We start from the raw sequence: 21,487 nt of genomic DNA on the forward strand, positions 1-21,487 counted from the left end.
GAGAAAGAGACATAAAACCAAAAAAAAAAAAAACAAAACTAGAAATATAGTATCAGTGCTACTCAGTGATATATATATATCTATATAAAATTATATAGATATAAAATTATATAGATATCAAATATATATATATATATATCAAACCCCATGATCAAATGGGGTTTAATCAATCAATATAATCCACCACACTAACAGGCTAAAGGAAAGTCACATGATCCTGTCTATTGATGCAAAAAAGCATCTGACAAAATTCAACACATATATATTCATGATAAAAATTCTGACAAAAACAGGAATGGGGGAACTTGAACTTGATAAAGAGCATTTACAAAAAATCTACAAATACCACTGTACTTAATGGTGAAAGACTGCTTCCCTTCTAAGATCAGGAACAAAGCAAAAATATATGCTCTTACCACTTTTATTCATAGTGCTGCAAGTTCTAGCCAGTGCAATAAGCAAGGAAAGAAAATAAAAGGCATATAGGTTTGAAAGAAACATTCTTTATGACTATTACATCAAAAATCCCAAGGAATATACAAAAAGAACGCAATTTCTAGAAATACTGAATTCAGTAAAGTCACAGGACAGAAGATTAACATATAATAATTGACTGTATGTAGTAACAGTAATGAATTACAGAAATCAAAATTAAAAATGCAGTAACACTTGCATTGCTCCCCCCAAAAGAAATACTTAGAGTAAATCTAATAAAAATAATAATAATTATTTTTTATTTTTATTTATTATTATTATTTTTTTAATTAACGTTTATTTATTTTTGAGACAGAGACAGAGCATGAACGGGGGAGGGGCAGAGAGAGAGGGAGACACGGAATCGGAAGCAGGCTCCAGGCTCTGAGCCATCAGCCCAGAGCCCGATGCGGGGCTCAAACTCATGGACCGCAAGATCGTGACCTGAGCTGAAGTCGGACGCTTAACCGACTGAGCCACCCAGGCGCCCCCAAAATAATAATAATTAAAAAAAGCTCAGCAAAGAAATCCCAGCAAATATCACAGGTTAGCTGTGAAAATCAAATGAGCAATAGGTATATAAATAGTTGGTAAAATGTAAAATATTACACAAACTGTAAGGCATACTATGTCTGTGCCTTCCTTATCTAAGGAATATTAGTGCCTTTCAACCTGTTGCAACTGAGTTCTCTGGAAAGATATTCAACAATGCCACTCAAGACAGTTTCCTAGGCCATCCTTATAAATTAACTAAAACACAGGGATCAAGTTAGGCTCTATTGCCCAAATTATGACAATAGGTTATAATTTCTCTTTACTAATTCTGGATACTTAAAGCATCACATGAAGAAGCCATGTTATCTACTCAGAGCAAGAATTAGAACTCTATTTATAAAACTGACATATGACTGAGAATGCTAACCTCGGTATTTAAGTAACCTCTAAAATGAAATGGTGGGTGATGTGAGGATTCATATTTTTTAAAACATTCATTTTTGTCTTTTAATAAGCATTTAATAAAAATGTTAAGTCTTCTGAGGTTTAAAAACTACAACAGGCACTTTAGAATGGGAGTAACTGAGTAAACTATGTACTGTTTTTAGCTTCTTGATAAATATCAGAGAATTTTTTATAAATAATATATCTCGGGGTGCCTGAGTGGCTCAGCGGGTTGAGTGTCTGACTTCAGCTCAGAAAAGAATTGGACAGGGGCGCCTGGGTGGCTCAGTCGGTTGGGTGTCCAACTTCAGCTCAGGTCACGATCTCGCGGTCCGTGAGTTCGAGCCCCGCGTCGGGCTCTGGGCTGATGATGGCTCAGAGCCTGGAGCCTGCTTCTGATTCTGTCTCCCTCTCTCTCTGCCCCTCCCCCATTCATGCTCTGTGTCTCTCTGTCTCAAAAATAAATAAACGATAAAAAAAAAAAAAGAAAAAAAGGAAAGAATTGGACATAAATCATTCCAAAATGAAGTCTAAGACAGTAAGAACACAAGAGTCACCATATGTGATAGGTTATACTTTAAGAGAAATAGACAATGAAAAGCAACTTTTATAGAACAAGAGAAATAAGAAAGATGGAAAAGGATTCAAGAGAAGGCAACAGATACAGAGGACAGGCAAAGAACATCTGACATATGTCCACAAGAGTGCCCACAAAAAAGAAAGCCAATGCAAGAGAAAAGAGTATTAAAAACTATAATTCAAAGACCATGTCTGAAATTTAAATATATGTGCAACTCCACAGTGAAAGAATATACCACATATCTGGGGAAATCAACTCAGAATGACCAACATTAAGAAATATTCTCATAAATTATTGAACTTTAAAGGAGAAGAAAACATCCTTTGGATATCCAGGAAAAAAAAAAAAAACCAAATAGATGTAACAGAGACAACTTTTTATTCCTGACAAAAATGGAGTAATATATTTAAGACATTCAAGGAAAGAAATTATGAGCCAAAGATTTCATATCTAGCTCATTAATTTCAAATATAAAAAGGGCAGACAAACTTTCATCAACAAAAATTGAGGGAGTGGATACTGTTCCTATAATTTTTTAAGGAATCTACTAGAGAATGAGTTTCAAACAAGAAAAATGATTGGTGGCACAATAATGTACAGACTAGCAGTAAGCATCAAATATGTATTTAAATGTAGAGCTAAGACTAAATGAGATACATAAAAGAGTACAAATAACTATTTAACTTGATAATGTTATACAGTGTAGCCATTTAAAAAAAAGGAGTGAGCATATGCAAAAGGCTTTATAGACTATTTTCAGTAATCATATTGTACGGTACTATGCTACTATTTTCCCCAGATTTTGTGTATAATATAGGATAAAACCAATTGTTAAAAGATATTCTAGGGGCACCTGGGTGGCTCAGTTGGTTGAACATCCAACTCTTGACTTTGACTCAGGTCATGATCCCAGGGTAGTGGGACTGAGCCCCGTGTGGGGCTCTGTGCTAAGGGCAGAGCCTGCTTAGGATTCTCTCTCTTACTGCCCTTTTCCTCAGCTTGTGGGCTCTCTCTCTAAAATGAATGAATGAATGAATAAATGATATTCTACGTGTTGACGAGACACAGGATTCTCAGGGCAAGATAAAGATACAGATGCAAATGAAGAGATTAAGTAATTACCCTTAAGCCCTGAATTTGAATATGAAGTATTAGCATGGACTCATGAAGGTATTCAATCTTAAAAACTATGCAAACACAAGTAAACACATACATTTATTAGCTCTAGTAACTAAAAAGATCTAGAAACAATGATCAAGCTAGTAGCAATTAGTACAGCTAAAAACTCAAATTTTGGGGGTGCCTGGGTGGCTCAGTCAGTTAAGCGTCTGACTTCAGCTCAGGTCATGATTTCACAGGTTTGTGAGCTCGAGCCCCTCATTGGGCTCTGTGCAGACAACTCAGAGCCTGGAGCCTGCTTTGAATTGTGTCTCCCTCTCTCTCTGGCCCTCCCCTGCTCGCACTCTCTCTCTCAAAAATAAACATGAAAAAAACAAAACAAAACAAAACAAAAAATATATATATATCCCCTCAAATTTTGCTTTTGAAATACCATTTCCTACCAAAGGAAATCAGGAGTTTGTAGAAAAACAACTAAATACAGGTCTATGGCAGGACATGTACAAATGTGCCATACCAGTTGGCAAGAATTTATCAAAGACTACTAGGGCTGTGTCCAAAAAGACTTGAGAGCCAACTTGTAGAACCAAAGTTGGGAAAATATCCAGAATGAATCAAAACACATAAAAATATTTAAATCTGTAAGTTCATAATGATAAATACTTAAGAAAAATATTAGTCACCTTTGGAAGATGGCAAATTGCCAATTTATTTTGTAACTGGTAAAACAGTGAGAAAGAATATGCATTTATTCGGAATTTTCTAATGAAAGTATACTGCTGTGCTAAGGGCAGGGCCTGCTTAGGATTCTCTCTTACTGCCCAAAGAAAAAATTTCTCTTTATATATACATTAAAAAAAAAAAAAAAAAGGAATGTTAGAATTGAAATAAACCAATTCTGCAATATCTAATAAAGTAAGGATATCGGCATTAAGTATCAATGACTGCTAATATCACAAAAAGGAGGCGATCTTGCTTTATGCACCTGTGGCTAAAGCAGCACCAACACCTTAGGGCAACACCTCTTGCCCTAAAATAGCAAAACTGAATCCAGTTAAGCATCTAAATCCAACTACCAATTTATGGGAAATACAGAAAAATCTGCTAAATGACATGGAAAGATATCAGCAAAATCCAGCCTGTGTATCTACATCCACATCTCCAGGACAAATGATCTAGCAGCTTCTTCAAATGAACTTAACAAGGGGGAGTAAAGAGTTGGAGGAAAACTATAAATTAAGAGAAACTTAAAAAGACATATATTAAAGATGCAAAACTACAGTTTCATTACTGGATGATAAAAATCATACAGAGAAGTAAGGAAGTGATTGCTATAAAAATTCAGAAGAAAGGCTACTCTGGGGGAGTGGGTCAAGAGAGGACTGTGTTTGGAAGCAGTTTCTGAAGCAGCAAGTTAGAGTCTCCTGGTATGAATGGTGGTCACAAGGGGGTTGCCTTATAATACTTCATTAAACTCTGTATATATTATGTGGTTTTCTGAATTTGAGTTATACTTTAAAATAGCACGAAATAAACAGATTTGTAAATCAGAAATCCTTTTAAATTTATTAATCTTAAGTTCTTAGAAAAATGTACTAGAGTATATGAAAGGACAAGTCAAAAAGTTCTATAATCTCAGAATATGGAGAGAAATATTTTAAAAGGGTTAATGTATAACCTGAGGAAAAACTAGAAAGTAAAAAAGTGCACTAAGTTATAGTTTTACTATTATAAAAAGTGTTTCCTCTCATGGTAGCAGCATTTTTGCCTTCCTATAAACTTGGGGGCTAGGAGAAATCAAAATATAATGAGGTTAATCAGACTGTAACTTAAATATTCTAAAATGCAGTCAATATTTAATGAGAAAAATAAAGGCACAAATTTCAGAGAAAAGAAAATTCTGACCTAGGTTTTCTCAGCAAAAGAAACACGTAGTCAGGACATAACTAAAGAAGAAAATATAATCTTGGAAAATCACAGAAAAACTTATCAACTCTAAATATAAGTAAAATCTATTCAATTATCGTTCCAAAAATAGCATGAAATAACTAACAGGAATTTGTATGTTTGGAGGGAGCCCTGCACCCTCTCTCTTCCCATTCTCTCAATTTTATGTAGCAAAATCATGGGAAGGGGAGCTACTCCTATCATTTTAACTGTATCTAAAAACTCTGTACAGCAGAGGCTGGCTTTGACTACAACTATAATAGACAAAAAAGTAAAGAAGGATGAGAAAGACGGGGGGAAGAAAAGCATATAATGAGTACATCTTGTTTATGATACAGATTCAATAAATACTTGTTAGTTGATGAAAAGGGAATACAAGAAATTTTAGATTCTGGATCCAAAGTTTATGGCAAAATTCCTAGGTTCTCCATTTTCAGATAGTCTGATAACAGCATTTTAAACGCCTATCAATATGGCCTCTTATAAACACTGCTTATTTCACTTTAAATATTCAAAATATAGTGAATTAAAGCAGTGGTGGACAACCAACATTCCGTCCTTAGTTGCCTCTCTCCTTCTAAAGTACGTTTCTACATAGGAATTTGTCCTGATCTATACATTCACTTTTTCTAACTAGTCTTCACTTTTTCCTTTTGACTTGGTGAAGTCTCTACTTTGTTTATTTCCTCTTCGCTGTGTTCCCAACAAGGAGGAATGAATAATATCTCTTTGTCAAAGCAGTTTACGCAGTCATGCCTATGAAGACTTAACAATACACAATGGATTTTTTCTTTTCTTCAAAGAGAGAAATAGGCTGAAGAAACAAACAAAAAAACCTTGCAAGAAGAAAATGCGGAGGAATGTGTCCAGGCTTCCTTGAGTTAGTGGCATGACTGTGTTCATTCAACAAATGTTTATGACGTGTCTCCTGGTGCCAAGCAATACACTTTTACTTCCCTTCCCATATTCAAACTCCAGCTACTACTAAATGCAATTAAAATCAAAGTGACATTTCCAATTGTTAAGGAAACCACCTTCTCCCTCTTCCCATGATCCTGTGAGTCCTTAAAATAGGTACACCAACTTTCTAGAAGATGTTATAGGCTCATCACCATGATGGAACAATTGATTTATGTGACAATTTACTATCTAGTCCATGTGTCTTTAGTCCAGGTTTAATGTACCAAAGGTACCTATGAACATACGGTATCTGAATCTCGTCTGCCTCACATCCCTATTCTTATAGAGAATACCACACAGTCCAATGCAGACTCCTCTTTTTCAAAATCTAGGTATGAGGAAAAATTAGAAAATCCACTTGGCCTTGGATCCAGGAGGTATTCTCCGATTCAACGTTTCCAGTAATTAACCTAATATTTTCTTTTTCATGGGGCTTGTACTCAAGACTCAAGAGTCGCATGCTCTACCAACTGAGCCAGCCAGGCACTATTAACCTAATATTTCAAATCCTATTGTATATCTGTGTCTGTTTTTCAATTGATTCAGAATTTCTAGTAGTATAAAATGATCATCCCAAAGCCATAATACCAACCAAAAAATATGAGTCTGGATTAAGTTAAATAAGAGATTTTAAAAAATGAAACAAAACAACAAAACCCAACACACACACATACAAACTTTCCCTTTACTAAGTCAACTAGGTAGGTAAAGGTACCAGGAATTATGAGATTGGGTTTTCCTGTCCATCTTTTCATAGAGGGTGAGAGTTTGGTGGCTTAGAGTCACAAAAATACATAACCTCCACGAGCAAAAGCAAAAAAGAAACAAAATTGGCCAGAAGTTTTGATCTTATTAACCTAATAAATAGCAAAAACTCCTTAAGTAAAAACCAAAAATTATTTAAATCTACCTGATGCCCCTCAAAATTATAAAGCAGCTTACAGAGACATACAACAAAATTTATACAAAATTAAAATCCTCTGTTTTATTATGGTATAGTAATGATTTGTGCTGTTTTAGATACCACAATCCTTTCATGCTCCTGTTTTCACCTATTTCTCACGCCCCAGAAGTACTCAAAAATATCTAGAAGTCTCAAAAACAAAGAAGCATTAAGGTCCTCAAATAATTTCTATAAAGACACTTTTCTATAATGATTCCTAGTATGTCACCTTTTCTATCAAAAGAACATATAATATCCGGTCAGTTATATCTGACAGTACCAGAAGACATCTATATTGGAGGGCTCTGATCAACTTCTGGTATTCAAAACACAAATATTCATGTATCCAACATTTCCACTTGACTATTCTCTTTCCTTCAGATTCTATTATCTAAAATGATTTCCTTAAGTCATATTTAATCCAAATGATTACCAAAACACTTACACACTAATGAACTTGCTAAAATATCTATTTCAGTACTTCAATACCCATATTAACCAAATCTTTTTCTTTAACAAATCAAATCTCAAACCTCCTCTTTGCACATAATGTCCTTTAATACTTTATCCTCCTCATATATCTTTGTTATTTATTGAGTTTTGAAGCGGTCAGGAAATCTACATGTTCTGGACAGGGGAAATATTATCCCCACTGCTTGTATCTATTATGACCCATTTCCTCTGAGGCTTCTGTTCATTTTTATTACTGCTGGTCTATGCAATTCCACGGTATTTCTCCAATTCTACTTCTTTCTAGCTGCCCATAGATCTAATAATCTCTTCAAACCAATATGATAGCTTTGGTGTCCAACCTTTAACTCTCAGTTCGAAAAAAGCTACTACTCCCATAAGCAGTTCAAACATTATCAGTTCACTGCAACAACTTGTGATTTAACATTTACCAACTTCTAATGTGAAAGCATTCCCATTTCACCCTACAGATACGTATATACAAAAGTCAGAAGAAAGAAATTTACACACAAAATGTCTGGCATTTGGTTCATTTTAAGCATTTATTAGTTCATCTATATTAAGTTAAACAATGACCTTCAGTTTTAGATTGGTAAGAAACATGATAAATTCTCTAACAGAAAATATTACATATCATTTATTCCTTTCAGTAGAGCAACCCAATACATACCTCTGGAGAAAATCAGTTTCTTCTGGATTTATCCAAGTAACAGAGAATAAATCCACGTTAGTTTATTTAAAAAAAAAAAAAGACTAAAACGTGCCCTATAAACATCACTGACTCAGTATGCCAAAAGATACGAGATTTAACTAACTGTTAGACCATTTGCTGAAATGTAAAACTCAGTAAGAGGCCGTAGTTACCTCTTTTTGTAGATGAAGTTTGAAGCAACTGTTTGGCTTTGAGGGAAGTACGAGGCAAATTTTTCAGCCTTTGCGAAGCTGTTGAAAAATAAGGAACTGTAATATTTGCCTGAAAGGACAAGATAAAGGCTATAGCTTCTGTAAACGTGAATATTTTAATACATACTTGAAAATTTATCAAGGAACAGAAACCGTAAGGTGAAAATATGTTAGACTCCTAGAAGCAGAGGAATCTGAAAGTGATGCTTAGTGCATTAAGTTGGAAAGAAATAGGGATGGAAATCTTAGTGCAAAGTGCATACTTTCAGAAACAGTTTCCTATAGATGAGAAAATCTACAATACTGTAAGCCAATCAAAATATTAAAGAGAAAACAAACCACCGGCAAACATGCTACAGGATGCAAAGAATATAAAGCTAATTAAGTAAAAGTGATGAACACAAGCACACAGTATAGAATAAAATAAAAGTAGTACTTGTTCAATGCAAAAAAGCAGACTTTGGCGAAGCAGTTATTGTTAGATGAATTGCCCTAACATAAAACAGTAATCTCCATACTCAAAAAGGAGAAGAAAACTCAGAACCAGGCAGGTACTCAACGGAGTCAAAATCCAGTGGCTTTAACACATTTAACATCATCTTGCTGTAGAATAAAACTAATTTATACTTTAGACTTTGGGTAGCAACATATCTGGTCTGTGCACATATGTATGTGGGGTGGGGAGGGGTATATGAGGGGGGCTGCACAGTGTGTGTTGGTGGGATTGATGGGTTTGGAAGAGTCAAAGCATCTCCTTCTTAAAGTGATCAATGAGAAGTTCTAAGCTTTCTTCAAAACTCCTAATCTATTAACTGTAATGAAACTCTCAAAAGTAGCAGCTGAGAGCCATCCAGAGTTAAAACTCACTACAGCTTCACTGAACTGAAAAGTCCCAAACCTACCAGTATAGTCGCCTATTTAAGTGGTTCTAAAATGTCACTACTGATTTGAAAGTTGGACTTCATATACCTCTGGGATTTATATGCCAGAGAGAGAGAGAGAGAGAGAGAGAGAGAGAGAGAGAGAGAGATCCCACAACCATAAATCTGGCCAGCATTTAAACAATCACTGGGTTGATAAGGGAACACTTGATAATACCATCAAAGAGAATTAAGGAGAATTTCTCTCTTGCTCTATTGCTTAACCCTATCAATGCTGAAAAGCTATTGTTTCCCTACTGTCTGAGAATAAATATTTTTAAAGAGTAATAAATGTATGTGATTTCAAATTTACAGCACTCCACGTTACTGTAGTTAAATAAGACACCAATTTAGCTTAAATATTCCCAGGAAGACTAGTAAAAATTTCTCCAAACCTTAAAAAAAGTCAGTTTTATAATTACCTCATATCTACCCCACAGAAATACAGGATGCCATCATCATTGAATATTCTTACATATTTATTCATATATCCTTTCAATCATTCACAGGGTCATTCATTTACTCATTCATTCACTGCTGTTTTTCATTCTTTCAAATATTTAATTATCTACTTTATTTCTGGTACTGTTTTAGGTACAAGAGATTCATTTAATAGCCAACTAGAAAGACAAAATTCCTACTTTCATGGAACTAACATTCTGGAAGGAAAGGAGAAATAAATAATAAACAAAGAGTCAAACAGTCATATAGTGATAGCTGCTAAGGAGAAAACTAAGTAGGGAAGGCAGAGAGGAAATGGGAGATATAAGTTGTGATCATAAATAGGGTGATCAGGAAAGAGTTCCCTGAGATGACATTTGCTCAAAGATCTGAAGGAAGGCAGGAAGCAAGCCATATAGATATCTGGGGAAAGCATTGCAGATAGAAGGAAAAGCCATGGTAGAGTACCTGAGGTAAGAGTGTGCCCAGGAACAGGAAGTAGGCCACTAGGATTGGAATAGAGTAAATAAGGGCAAAAGGTCACCGACTGTATTTACGCTGGCAATCCACAATACCTATTAACAACTGAATTTTTTAAAATGAGAGCTTAACATCAAATAGAATCTATAATTTGTTTTGGAAAGGTCATACTTAAATTAATAGCTATGATAACTCCAATGAACTTTATTTATCCCTCAAGTTTCATGGGTCACAACATGAAAACTATCCAATGGGAATTTGAAGAGTAAGATTGCAAATAGAATCAGGCAGTGTAATCTAAATTTGTCTGATAAAATTTTTACAGAAGGAAATGAGTGATTTTCCTAAGATACTACATAGCCTTGTATTACCCTTAAATAAGAAAACCAAATTTTTATCTGAATTATCAATCTTAACTTGATCAGTCTTCTAAAGACAAAATTATTTTTAAATGACAAAGTGTAGTAAATTGAAAGTCTCCAAATCCTTCTAAAATAATAGAATTCAGTGTGTTAGCTGTTTAAAAATTCTTACGGTTTCCTTGGTTTCTCTTTTAATATTTATATAATTCCAATCAGCAAGACTCCACCGTGAAAAGTAACGATGGCACAGTAAAAATATCATTCTCTCATGCTACCATTATTTAGGTTAAAGTCTTCCTCCACTGACCAGTTCCAAAAACCTTTGTATTTGTGTTAAACATACACCACCATTTTCCGAGTCATTCTAGCTCAAAGTTTTCTTAGTTTATTTCCATTTAGTCATCCATGCAGTTCTGTAGATCTCTTCCTTTACATCTCTACTGTCTCCTACACATTTAATTCAGACCTTCATCACCCTATTTTTGAATGAGAACAGTGGCTTTTTGGGTCTCCACTTTGTGCATTGTGCATCGAGGGAAGGACAGTGAAAGTGCTGTCCCACCCCCCAACTCCAGTGTAGGCAGCAAGTGAGTGAATGGTCTGTAAGGAATTCAGAACAACAACAACAAAAATATCCCAGTTTGATCTGTTTTTTTATCATCATCATGTCCCAGGATTAATAATCAATGTCAGTAATAAAATGCTCCTCCCTGAAGAAAACAGTTTGTTGGCCTACGTTATAAACACTTGCTGCAGTTACTGTTGCCTTTTAATAGCATATGTGTAAGATTTAAATGAACATATTTTAATACTTATGTTTTAATATATATTGCATTTCACATGAAAAATAATTAGAACTCCCAATTATATAGTCTTCTTTAAAACAGGTGGATTCCACTACATGTTTCTTTCAAAAAGTTCATAGAGATTTGAAATGAAGTTCACTTAGCACAGAATGTGCCTTCAACTCCCTGTGGTACAATAATACATTCCTATATTTAGACAGATTAGAAATAAACAATGCTGGTATAGTGATTATAAAGTCAGTGAAACAGAATATGAGTTACTTCAATATTGTCATTGTATGTGACTGGGTATTATTTAAGATATTTCAACTGTGAAGGCATTAGATTTGATCCCCAAAGGAACTAAGACACAGACAAGAGGACAATTTCTGAAATGTATTATAAAATGGAATTTTATGAAATTCTGCCATGCTTATCATTATGTTGAATATTCCCCTATTTGTATAACAGTTGCCTGGTGAGGGGCGGGGGAACCTTCCCAGGTTTAAAAATTGAAGACTATTCTTCAGTCAAAATGAGTGATGATAAATTGATAAATCTGACTGTAGTGTTGCTTTGAGCTTCAATATGCAAGATCAATTCTGACAAAGATCAGTTATTGACAAATTTATAGAAACTAAACCTGTAATATTCATTACTGTGAAAGACTAATACATAAAAACATACTTTCCTTTAGAAATGATTAAAAAATACTAACCCGTTATCTTTTTTCCATTATAATGCTGACATTATGATTTATTTACTAACAGTTATAAAGTTCAATAAAAGAATATTTTCATTGCCTGCATTTCCCCCAGCCATTATTATTATAACTCATTCTATTTAATTATTATTGAACATAATTTTGTCACATGGGGAGATGCTAAAAATAATCTCCAAGTATGAAATACTAAATAAACATAAGTCACTATAAAAGATGTTAATTACTGCTAAGTAAAATGACCCCTGCTCCCCCTAATCCTGCAATGACAGTTTGTTTTGAAACTTTTATTGCTTACAAATTCTCAGAGTAACCCTTCAATCCTCTCTTACTCCCCACCTCTCATCTTCTCAGTGTTACCAAGTTACATCTCTTCTACTTCATTTTTTAAAGTTCATCCAGATCCTATCACCTCCTGCACCACTGCCTTTGTTCAGATACTCATTTCTTGCCAGGTTTATGCAATAAACAGGCTTCTAAATGTTTCTAGTCTCTCCTCCACTTTAATCCATTCTTCACATTGCTACCAGAATGGATTTTCTAAGAAGTAGTAACCTTGATTAAAAGCCTATCATGGCTCTCCACACTTACAGGATGAAATCCAAATTCCTTATTAAAAACCTCCCAATCTGTCCCTGGTAGGTATCTCTCCCATCCTACATCACTGCATCCACTAACCATCTTGCATCCTACACTTCAGTCCTACAAAACCACCATAATCAGGATGCTATTCTTAAGACTTCATTACCAATCGTACTGTCGGGTAAACCTGTCTTTCTTTTCTTCATGTGGTCTCATAAGCTCTTCCTGAGCTAGCTGAGAGATAGCTTCAATATCTTTCCTGAAAACCTCTTTACACTGCTGAGTTTAATGCCTTTGTTCTGTTCCCACAGAAGTTCTTGCCAATCACTTCCTGCTACTGAAGGGCACGTGCTGTCTCATTTATATTTATAACCTCAGAGCTTAGAACATAATATACACCCAACAAATACCTGTTGAATGACTAAGGAACACATGAGTGGATAAAACCCAGAGATCTTAACTAAGCATTCTAGATCCTCCTAATCTAGTGGTTCTCAAACTTGAGTATGCCCTAGAGTCAGGTGAGACACTTCTAAAAAAGTAGATTCCAGGTACCCATCCCAGATGTATTCAATCAAAATTTACAGAAGTGCCAGAAAAACTACATTTGTAAAACCTCTTTGTTATTATATAACTGACTCATCATTATGTTCCTTATTAAAAAAAAATCTACAAATATGTCACTCATTCTTATATTAGCCCATTACACAGGTTATTCATGACTTATTTCTTTGAATTTATGTTTCATAATTATGTAAAATTCAAGCATAATCTTTCAGTGTTTGGTTCTAAACAGTATCTGGATGAGGATTCCTTCCCCATGGGCCTCAGAAAGTCTGGTTATGCATAAGCTGGATACTGCACCCCCTTCAGTGAAAAGTCCAGAGTAAAATACTGACCATACATCTCTTCTCTGCAGCAATACTCTGTATCCCATGCAAAATTATTCCTCTATTTGACGAAATGTAAGTAAGTGGATAAAGATTACACTGGGTTATCTTACTCTTTTGTAATAATTCTACAATTAAGTAATTCTAAATACTACAAAGTATTTGTAATTCAATTATGCTCCAATAGAGTCATCCAAGAATTTGCAGTTAAGTCAGCATGATGTAATGCAAACAAATATTGGGAGGAAATCAGGAAACTCAGAAAGGAGTTGGAAGGAGGGAGTAGTTTTGCACTTTTCTAGTTATATGCCATTGCACATGTAATATATACGTATCTCTGCTTCCTCTCTATAAAAAATAAGAAATGGGCTTTTGTGAAGTTCAAATGAGATAATACATGTGAAAGTAAACATTTAAAAATACTAACCAGAGTCTGAGTATTATTTTAATTTTTTTAAACAAGCAGATTGTCTCGGGTTTTTCTCCCTCCTCTTATTTCTGAACCAATATTCCTATAGCTTTCTGAAAACTAAATTTTCTACTGAACCTCTAGTAGTCTTAGAAAGAAGGCACTAGTCTTCTGAAAAACTGTCCCTGACAAACAATCTTTCCTTTAACTGGAGAAACAGAGAAAATGGCATATATCCATGACCTCTGCAATGCTCTGGTTTTCTTAAACTTTTTAAGTTACTCACATTTTCCAAATATAAAAGTCAGAAATTGGTAACAGCTATAAAAATGAAAATATATTAGAACTCTCATAATATTCATATTTGAATGCCAGCATCCACAATAATGCAGCCACAGCAAATAAGCATATAAAAAACAGTGATTGGCATAGTACAAGGCAAAAGAAGTGGTCCCGAGGGTGGAAGTAATAGCAACCTTGCAAAGTTAGGTTCATGCAGACCAGCAAGTAAGAACCAAAGCTTTACCACTTAAGGGCTGGAAAAATAAATACTTAAAAGAAAACAAAATGCAACATCTATTATACTAACTGGTTTATACAAAAAGGAAAGAATACTAATTCATGTATAAAATAGATAAAACTTACTATTATATTTATATATAATTCTATATCAAAATGAAAAGGCTATCATGAAAACAGTATATATATGTAATATATATACATATATACACACACACATAGTAATTAAAAGAACAGTTACATACATACATTTCTATGGATCAAAGATACATGTAAAATTTTAAGAAAATAGATAATACATTACGAAGTAAAATATGTTAACTTAAACAAAAGGCTTAAAATATTTTTATAAAATAAACTTTATTAAGTTTTAAACTTGATAATATTCCAGACTTACCATTTTCCAAAACTTTTTTTGTGACTAGTGTGATTTTACCCTAAAATAAATGTTTGTGGCGTTTTAATTGCAAATAAGCTTCACTATAGCTACAAATATAAAAATAAACAAGTATATACAATTGAAAATACAAAGGACTGTCTCTTACTTTCTCTTTTGCCTATACACTGTTCAAATATCGAGATAGACCACTATGAAACTGCATACATATTTTCCACTTAAAAGTAAATTAGTGATTAGAATCTCATTATATTTCTCTTTATATTTTCCTTAATTATCAATTCCTGGGGAAAAAGAAAAATTCACCTACAGAAAAAATTTCTAGGGAATTGGCAGGTGATTACACAATGCTAATTCTACTAGAGAACTCAAGTAATTATCACAAGATTTAAGATATGGTCATATATTTCTCTATTAACATTTTTATTATAGATTCCCAACCTTTTCTTTTTTCTTCTAGAATTTTGTCAAGAGTCTTTTTCATTTCCATACAGCTCTGAGGTGCTACAATAGTTCAAATAAAGAGCATATATGAGGGCATAAGGAAATAACCCTGAGTAAAAAGTTGGTACTAATAATGATGGAATAAAGATAATATAGATATAGCTGGTTTTAACAAAGAACAGGGAAGATGTCTGAAGATATAATCATATAAAGTTTTGAGAAATTCAGAACTCATTTCAAACTAAGCATAAAAGCACAAGTACAAATAATGTTTTGGATTATCTGTGCATAGGCTGTAAATGTGCAACTTATAATATGCCTGATTTTTATTATTTAATCTCCTTAGTGCTATAAAATTTTCTTTCCTATTGTATTAACATTGTGGATTGCTTCTTCTTTCAGGCAAAAAAACTCAGAAACACAGTATTTTCAAGGGTCAAATGACCTTAATTTACAGATTTAAAGGCACAAAAGTTATCATTCACCATTTCAAGATAGCTTAGAGTTCAAAGTATAACTTTATTTTTAAAGTTCTGTGATTCCCTACTTTCTATACCATTTATGAGTACACCATATGAGTATCATAATGGCACTCTTAATTACATAGTTTGCAAGACTTGGAATTCTAAATTTAAAATTTAACTTGGTTCAAAAACATGTTGTTGCATATATCCAGCTAAATAAATGAGGTACACAAATCTCTAGGCAACAATTTTCCACAGTGCCTTAAATTTTACAGTTCATCTTAGAAAAAAAACCAGAAATAATATTTCTGCATACTTTTGTATCTTAGTACTAAACCATAGATATGACAGACCTCTCCAGGTGGACTTGGGTTCCTGAGCAGAATCAACATGGGTTTGAATCCTAACTTGCCACCTATGTATGTATGTATGATTGTAGGTTGTTATTCAAAGCTTCAATTTCATAATTTGAAAAATGTGTTAATAATTGTACCTACTTCATAGAATTGTTCTGAAGATTAAACAGGATCATGCATGTATGGTACAGCACAATATGAGTCTCTCTAATATAAATAATATCACATACAACTGAAAGCAAGGAAAACTTATCATTGTTATCACAAAAGTCATTTGGGTTCAAATGTATTTTTTCCTGGTCTTTTTGAGCCACCAAGTTAACAGCAGCTTTAACATAAAATACACAAAGTCAGCTAAACACAACAGAGCCAAGGAAGAATGCAAGGGAATTAAGAAACAATCGAATGTTTCCAGTTGTATTACCCAATAAACAAGTTATAAATGATCAGTAACCTTGTGTTTGTGGCGCTTCTTCATAGCTTTAAGGAAATGAAGAAACACGTCACAGCCACCATCTCAACTGGCGCTGTAATATGCTACAAAGAAAACTGAGTCGATCAGACCACAGGACTGATGCGAGCCATGGGTTACAAGGGGTGCATATTGAGCACTTCTAAATTTATAGAAATAACTGTGACAGTTTGTTTAAAATTGGTTTGATTATATGTTTGTATCTACTCTAGTTAATAGATAATACTCTTTGGGAAGTGTTCAATTCCTTTTCAGTCACCTTATACACTAAAGTACACAGTATCCACCTATTCCCACATCACTACTTGGCTCAGTTGGCTACTTTGTTTTAGAAGTTCTGTATGATTCTTTCTGATCTTTGTTTATGTTACCTTTGTCTCTCCTTCATTCAACAGACTCAATCTTTTCTTTTCATCAAGTTAATTTCAACTTTTTTTCCCCCTAGATTTGCCAGTTGTATTTATTTTATTCATTGAAAATTTAACATGCTTTTAATTATGCTAGTATTTTTTGCAGGATCATTATGGTTTTGTTATGTTTTTTTAAGTGTTCTACTAAGAAAGTTGCTGGAGTTTTAAGTTGTCTGTTTCAGGACTATTTCCCACAAAAATCTTGTCATTTTTAATGTACAGTACTGCAGAATGCGAGGTTTTTAATGAATATATATCTGTATAATTAATAGGTAGACTTTGCTCATTTAAAAATTCTGGAGAGGGGATCCTGGGTGGCTCAGTCAGTTAAGCATCTGACTTTGGCTCAGGTCATGATCTCATAGTTAGTGAGTTCGAGCCCCGTGTCTGGCTCTGTGCTGACAGCTTGGAGCCTGCTTTGGATTCTGTGTCTCCCTCTCTCTCTGTCCCTAACCCACTCGCATTCTGTCTCCGTCTCTCTCAAAAATAAACATTAAAAAATTTTTTTCAATCTGGAGAGACTAGAGTTTCATACAGAAACAAGTACTGATACAATTGGGTATCTTATAGGAGCAAATTTTAAATTTTAATACAGCTATGATTATCTTATAGCAAGCGACAATCACTACATTTTAGTATAGATAGCTTAAAACAGCTATTCAGCACAAAATTACTATCTATAATTTTCATTTTCCTTTAAATAACTGACACATAAAAGATACTTACTGGCTGAAGCCTGAGGTTGCATGCGAGGTATTCCTCCATTTGGCACTTGAAAATTTGAGTCACTTCTGCTGCTTTTCACTGAGTCAACTTGTGTATTAGATGTTCGGGACAGGTTTGGAAGACTGCGTCTTAGTTTTTCTATGACAACAGAATTTAAAGAAAAAAAAATCAAAACATTCTTTTAGATAAAGAATTAAAATATTAACTGGCATTCACAAATCAAATTCTTTAAGCATTCTACATTTTAGAGGAGTTAACAGAAAGTACATGTCTTATAAAAAATAACTTAACCCAGGTCCTAGAAATCAGTAGAAGAGAACCTTTAAAAAGAGCCATAAATTAATTAAATCAAAATCTATATACGGACCACTTCATGAATAGTAGTAACATAATCAAGTAAAATTAAATTCACTCTCTCCTTTAGTTTTGTATTGATGCACTAGTAATAAAACAGTAAACTACCTAAATTCTTGATCTACTTTTCTAAAATACAAAACCTTGGTAAAAAATTGTGTTACTTTCATATCGAAATATTAAGGACAACTGCTTTGCCAGAATTATCCTAATTACCTTCATTTTTAACATTGCTTGTCTGTAAATCCGCGGGATGCCCTTGAAGTGAAAGGCGAGGTTGTTGTAAGCGGCTAATCATAGGCTGTGGGGACACTCTACTATATTCTATTCCCCGAGCAGGAGATCGTGAACGAGGTGAATTTCTGGGTGACTGCTTAGGTGATGGTCGAGGTGAATTGCGTGGTGATGGTGAAAACCTGTTAACAGCAGGGTATACTGCATGATGCATATTGTCATCTTCATCATCTAAACTTTGCGCATCAAGTTCCTGATCGCTAAAAGTACCCCGTCTTGTAGAATTGCAAGATGAACCAGAACTGCGCCGAGATGTGGTGGCTGCATATTCTTGCCGGAGACCTGACAATAATGAATGTGTTATTTCATTTCTTTAGTTACATTTTTAAACATTTATATATTCTTGAGGCTTAAAAGCAAAAGAATATCATTGAGAAATTCCAATAGGTAAAGGAAAACTCCCTTTCCACTTGAATCATCTTAGACATCCTCCCATATAATGATGCCTAAAATATTTTAAAAGATTATTTTTGAATTGAATGAAATTCTATAAACCTTTGCCCAATCCAACGTTTTCTTCATGATTCTGAAATCTGTATTAGAGGTAGAACCATAAATTTAAAAATATTTCTACTCCTAAAGACAAAACTCCAAATTTGAGATCAACATTTCAAAAATACTGAGGGAAAACAATTATTGTTCAACCAATGAGAAGAATACACCAGTGTATAAATAAACTCCCTGGATACTGAATTCTTGGAATTGATTTATTGATGAAGGAAATTTCTTTCCCACCCTCAGGAATTCAATACTTGGGCATAAATGAAATTTTAGTTCCTTCATGACCCAAGAGACTTCATCAGTAAAACAAACTTAAATTCTAAGCTATCAAGTAAAAATTTTCACAGGAGTCCCCTATGTATCTTGACACCTCCAGAAACATCCAAGCAAACTTAGGCCCTTCAAAAAGTATAAAAACTTCTAGAATAAAAACAAATGTTGGTATATATTCAATTAAGAACAAAATTACTATTCAAGAAAAGTACAGAATTTAGGCCAATATTTTGATCAAGTCCTGCTAACTACTGACAATCTAGTTTAAAAATTCTCTGCTACTGGGGCGCCTGTGTGGCTCAGTTGGTTAAGCATCCGACTTCGGCTCAGGTCATGATCTCACAGTTCGTGGGTTTGAGCCCTGCGTCAGGCTCTGTGCTGACAGCTCAGAGCCTGAAGCCTGCTTCAGATTCTGTGTCTCCCTCTCTCTCTCTGCCTCTTCCCCACTTGTGCTCTCTCTCTCTCTCTCTCAAAAATAAACATTAAAAAATTAAAAAAATATGCTCATACACAGACAGTGCTATTGATATGGTCCCCAAAGTAATGGGTGAGAATCATAGCAGGGTATCTATAAAACTACAGATTCCTGGGGCCTATCTAACCCTTCACTCAAGTTTCGGAACCACTCTAGTAACAAACAAGATAGTGTCTCGTTACAGCAAACACAGTACTAAAGTCACCTAACAAAAGACAACAGATCAGTGAATAGCACTGTTTTAGCAAGGAAAAACACAGATCCCAAAGTAGGCCCTGCAGTACTAGGGGGATCCTAAAGAAGCAACAATCACTATGGGACTGTGTATTTCTCCTATTAGAAATAAGAGGGCTTAACCAGGAAACAGCCAAAATCTGTAATTCTACATCTCTGTTAAAAACAAACAAAACTAAAGAAACAATGTTTTAAAACAAAAATCATTTTCTTAAAAAAAACCTGGCATTTTCGAGGAGGCAGACATTTTTAGCATCCTTTTTTTTTTTTATTCACTAGAAAAAGACCCTATCTGTGCATGTGGATGGCTTAAAAAGAATTATTAAAGCAAGGCTAGAATTTCTTTTACTTGTTACCAAAACACAATATAAAAATGACAGCAAAAAGCTGGTTGAGTTTCTAACAAAATACTGGGGTCTGAAAAGTCACAGTTCAAAGAACTGAGAGAATTTACTCTAAGTTACAGTGAGGAAGCACTCTATTCTCCTTTCACATACCTGACTAGCTGACAATAGCTCCTCACTAGCTGACAATAACCACAGTCTCAATGAGGAGTTACACAAAATTACAGAAGAAAAGGGTACCATATTGTTAGTTCCGTGAGCTAAAGATAAGTAAAGCAAGAACCAAGTCTTTCTACTTTTCTATGCGAAGCTGTTGGAAAATGGGAAATGATTCAGCAGAATAACATTCTGCAGTTTCTTAATAAATGTTATAGCTTAATAAAACCTACCATATATCTACATAAAAGGGCCTAAAACAGAAAGTTTTTAAACTAAATTATTTTGATGCTCCATTACCCTCAGCTGATTGTCAAGACTGAAACGTGTGCTTCAAGATTCTTTTCATTGTAAAGATTGAACGGGTCACTTTAGAGAGATTGCTTACTTCACAGTTAAGCTTGTGGTATCTTACGATAAAATGTATAGGCAAACCATAGTACTCTGCTGAATATCTAATAAAACATTTCCATCCTCTCTAAAAGCCTTTTAAAAATATCAGTATAGTTAGGTGAGGATACTTCCATGTTCAAATTTTCCTGTTTCTTCTGGTTGAGAATCCTTTTATGATCTCCTGAGGATGATAGTGTTTTTAGCCTGATTATTTTCACTTACTGTTTTCATTCCTCTTTATGTACTTGTTTTATGTGCTAAAATGTTTTTTTCAAATATTTTACGCACAAATGTGAAAAGTACAAATTAAAATATTTTTTAAAAAAAGTATAGGCAAGAATAATACTATCACCACCATTTTACAAAGAGAGCCAGAACATCCACAAACCTTTGAAACAGTATGACAAATTTTGTGCATATGTATACTTTGGGGATGACAGGGGATATAATTTTTATGGGATTCTCAATGGTATCTGTGACCTAAAAAGTTGCAAAGACCATTCTGTAAAGCAATATCGCACGCTCACCTCATTTAATGTCATAATTTCAATTTTCCCATAAAGGTATTTTTTTTTTTTCTGTAGTCTATACCACATATTCTAAGAGTGGTGATATCTGCCCCCATAGGGAGAAAATTGGCTCTTGGGGTATGAAAAAAACCCAGATACCATACTAATTTGTGATCCTCATAGTACATAAAGAGATGCAGGGTATATCTGTGGTATTAAAATTTCATGGTGAGGTGATAG

The 21,487-nt window shown here is 34.1% G+C and overlaps 1 protein-coding gene across 2 annotated transcripts in view; it reads right to left on the reverse strand.

Annotated features, from left to right (window-relative positions):
• SLAIN2 (SLAIN motif family member 2) overlaps nucleotides 1-21,487 on the reverse strand; it is a 72,101-nt gene that overhangs the window by 10,300 nt on the left and 40,314 nt on the right. Inside the window, exons 5-7 of one of the 2 annotated variants that reach the window (XM_027056372.2) lie at nucleotides 18,285-18,644; nucleotides 17,715-17,852; nucleotides 8,298-8,375 (exon numbers count right to left, since the gene is read on the reverse strand). In XM_027056372.2, coding sequence (XP_026912173.1) covers nucleotides 8,298-8,375; nucleotides 17,715-17,852; nucleotides 18,285-18,644 — 576 coding nt within the window. The remainder of the gene's footprint in view (nucleotides 1-8,297; nucleotides 8,376-17,714; nucleotides 17,853-18,284; nucleotides 18,645-21,487) is intronic. The other variant, XM_027056374.2, reaches the window with a different exon arrangement.

The sequence above is a fragment of the Acinonyx jubatus genome, chromosome B1, assembly GCF_027475565.1.
Source record: "Acinonyx jubatus isolate Ajub_Pintada_27869175 chromosome B1, VMU_Ajub_asm_v1.0, whole genome shotgun sequence".
Lineage (NCBI taxonomy): Eukaryota > Metazoa > Chordata > Mammalia > Carnivora > Felidae > Acinonyx > Acinonyx jubatus.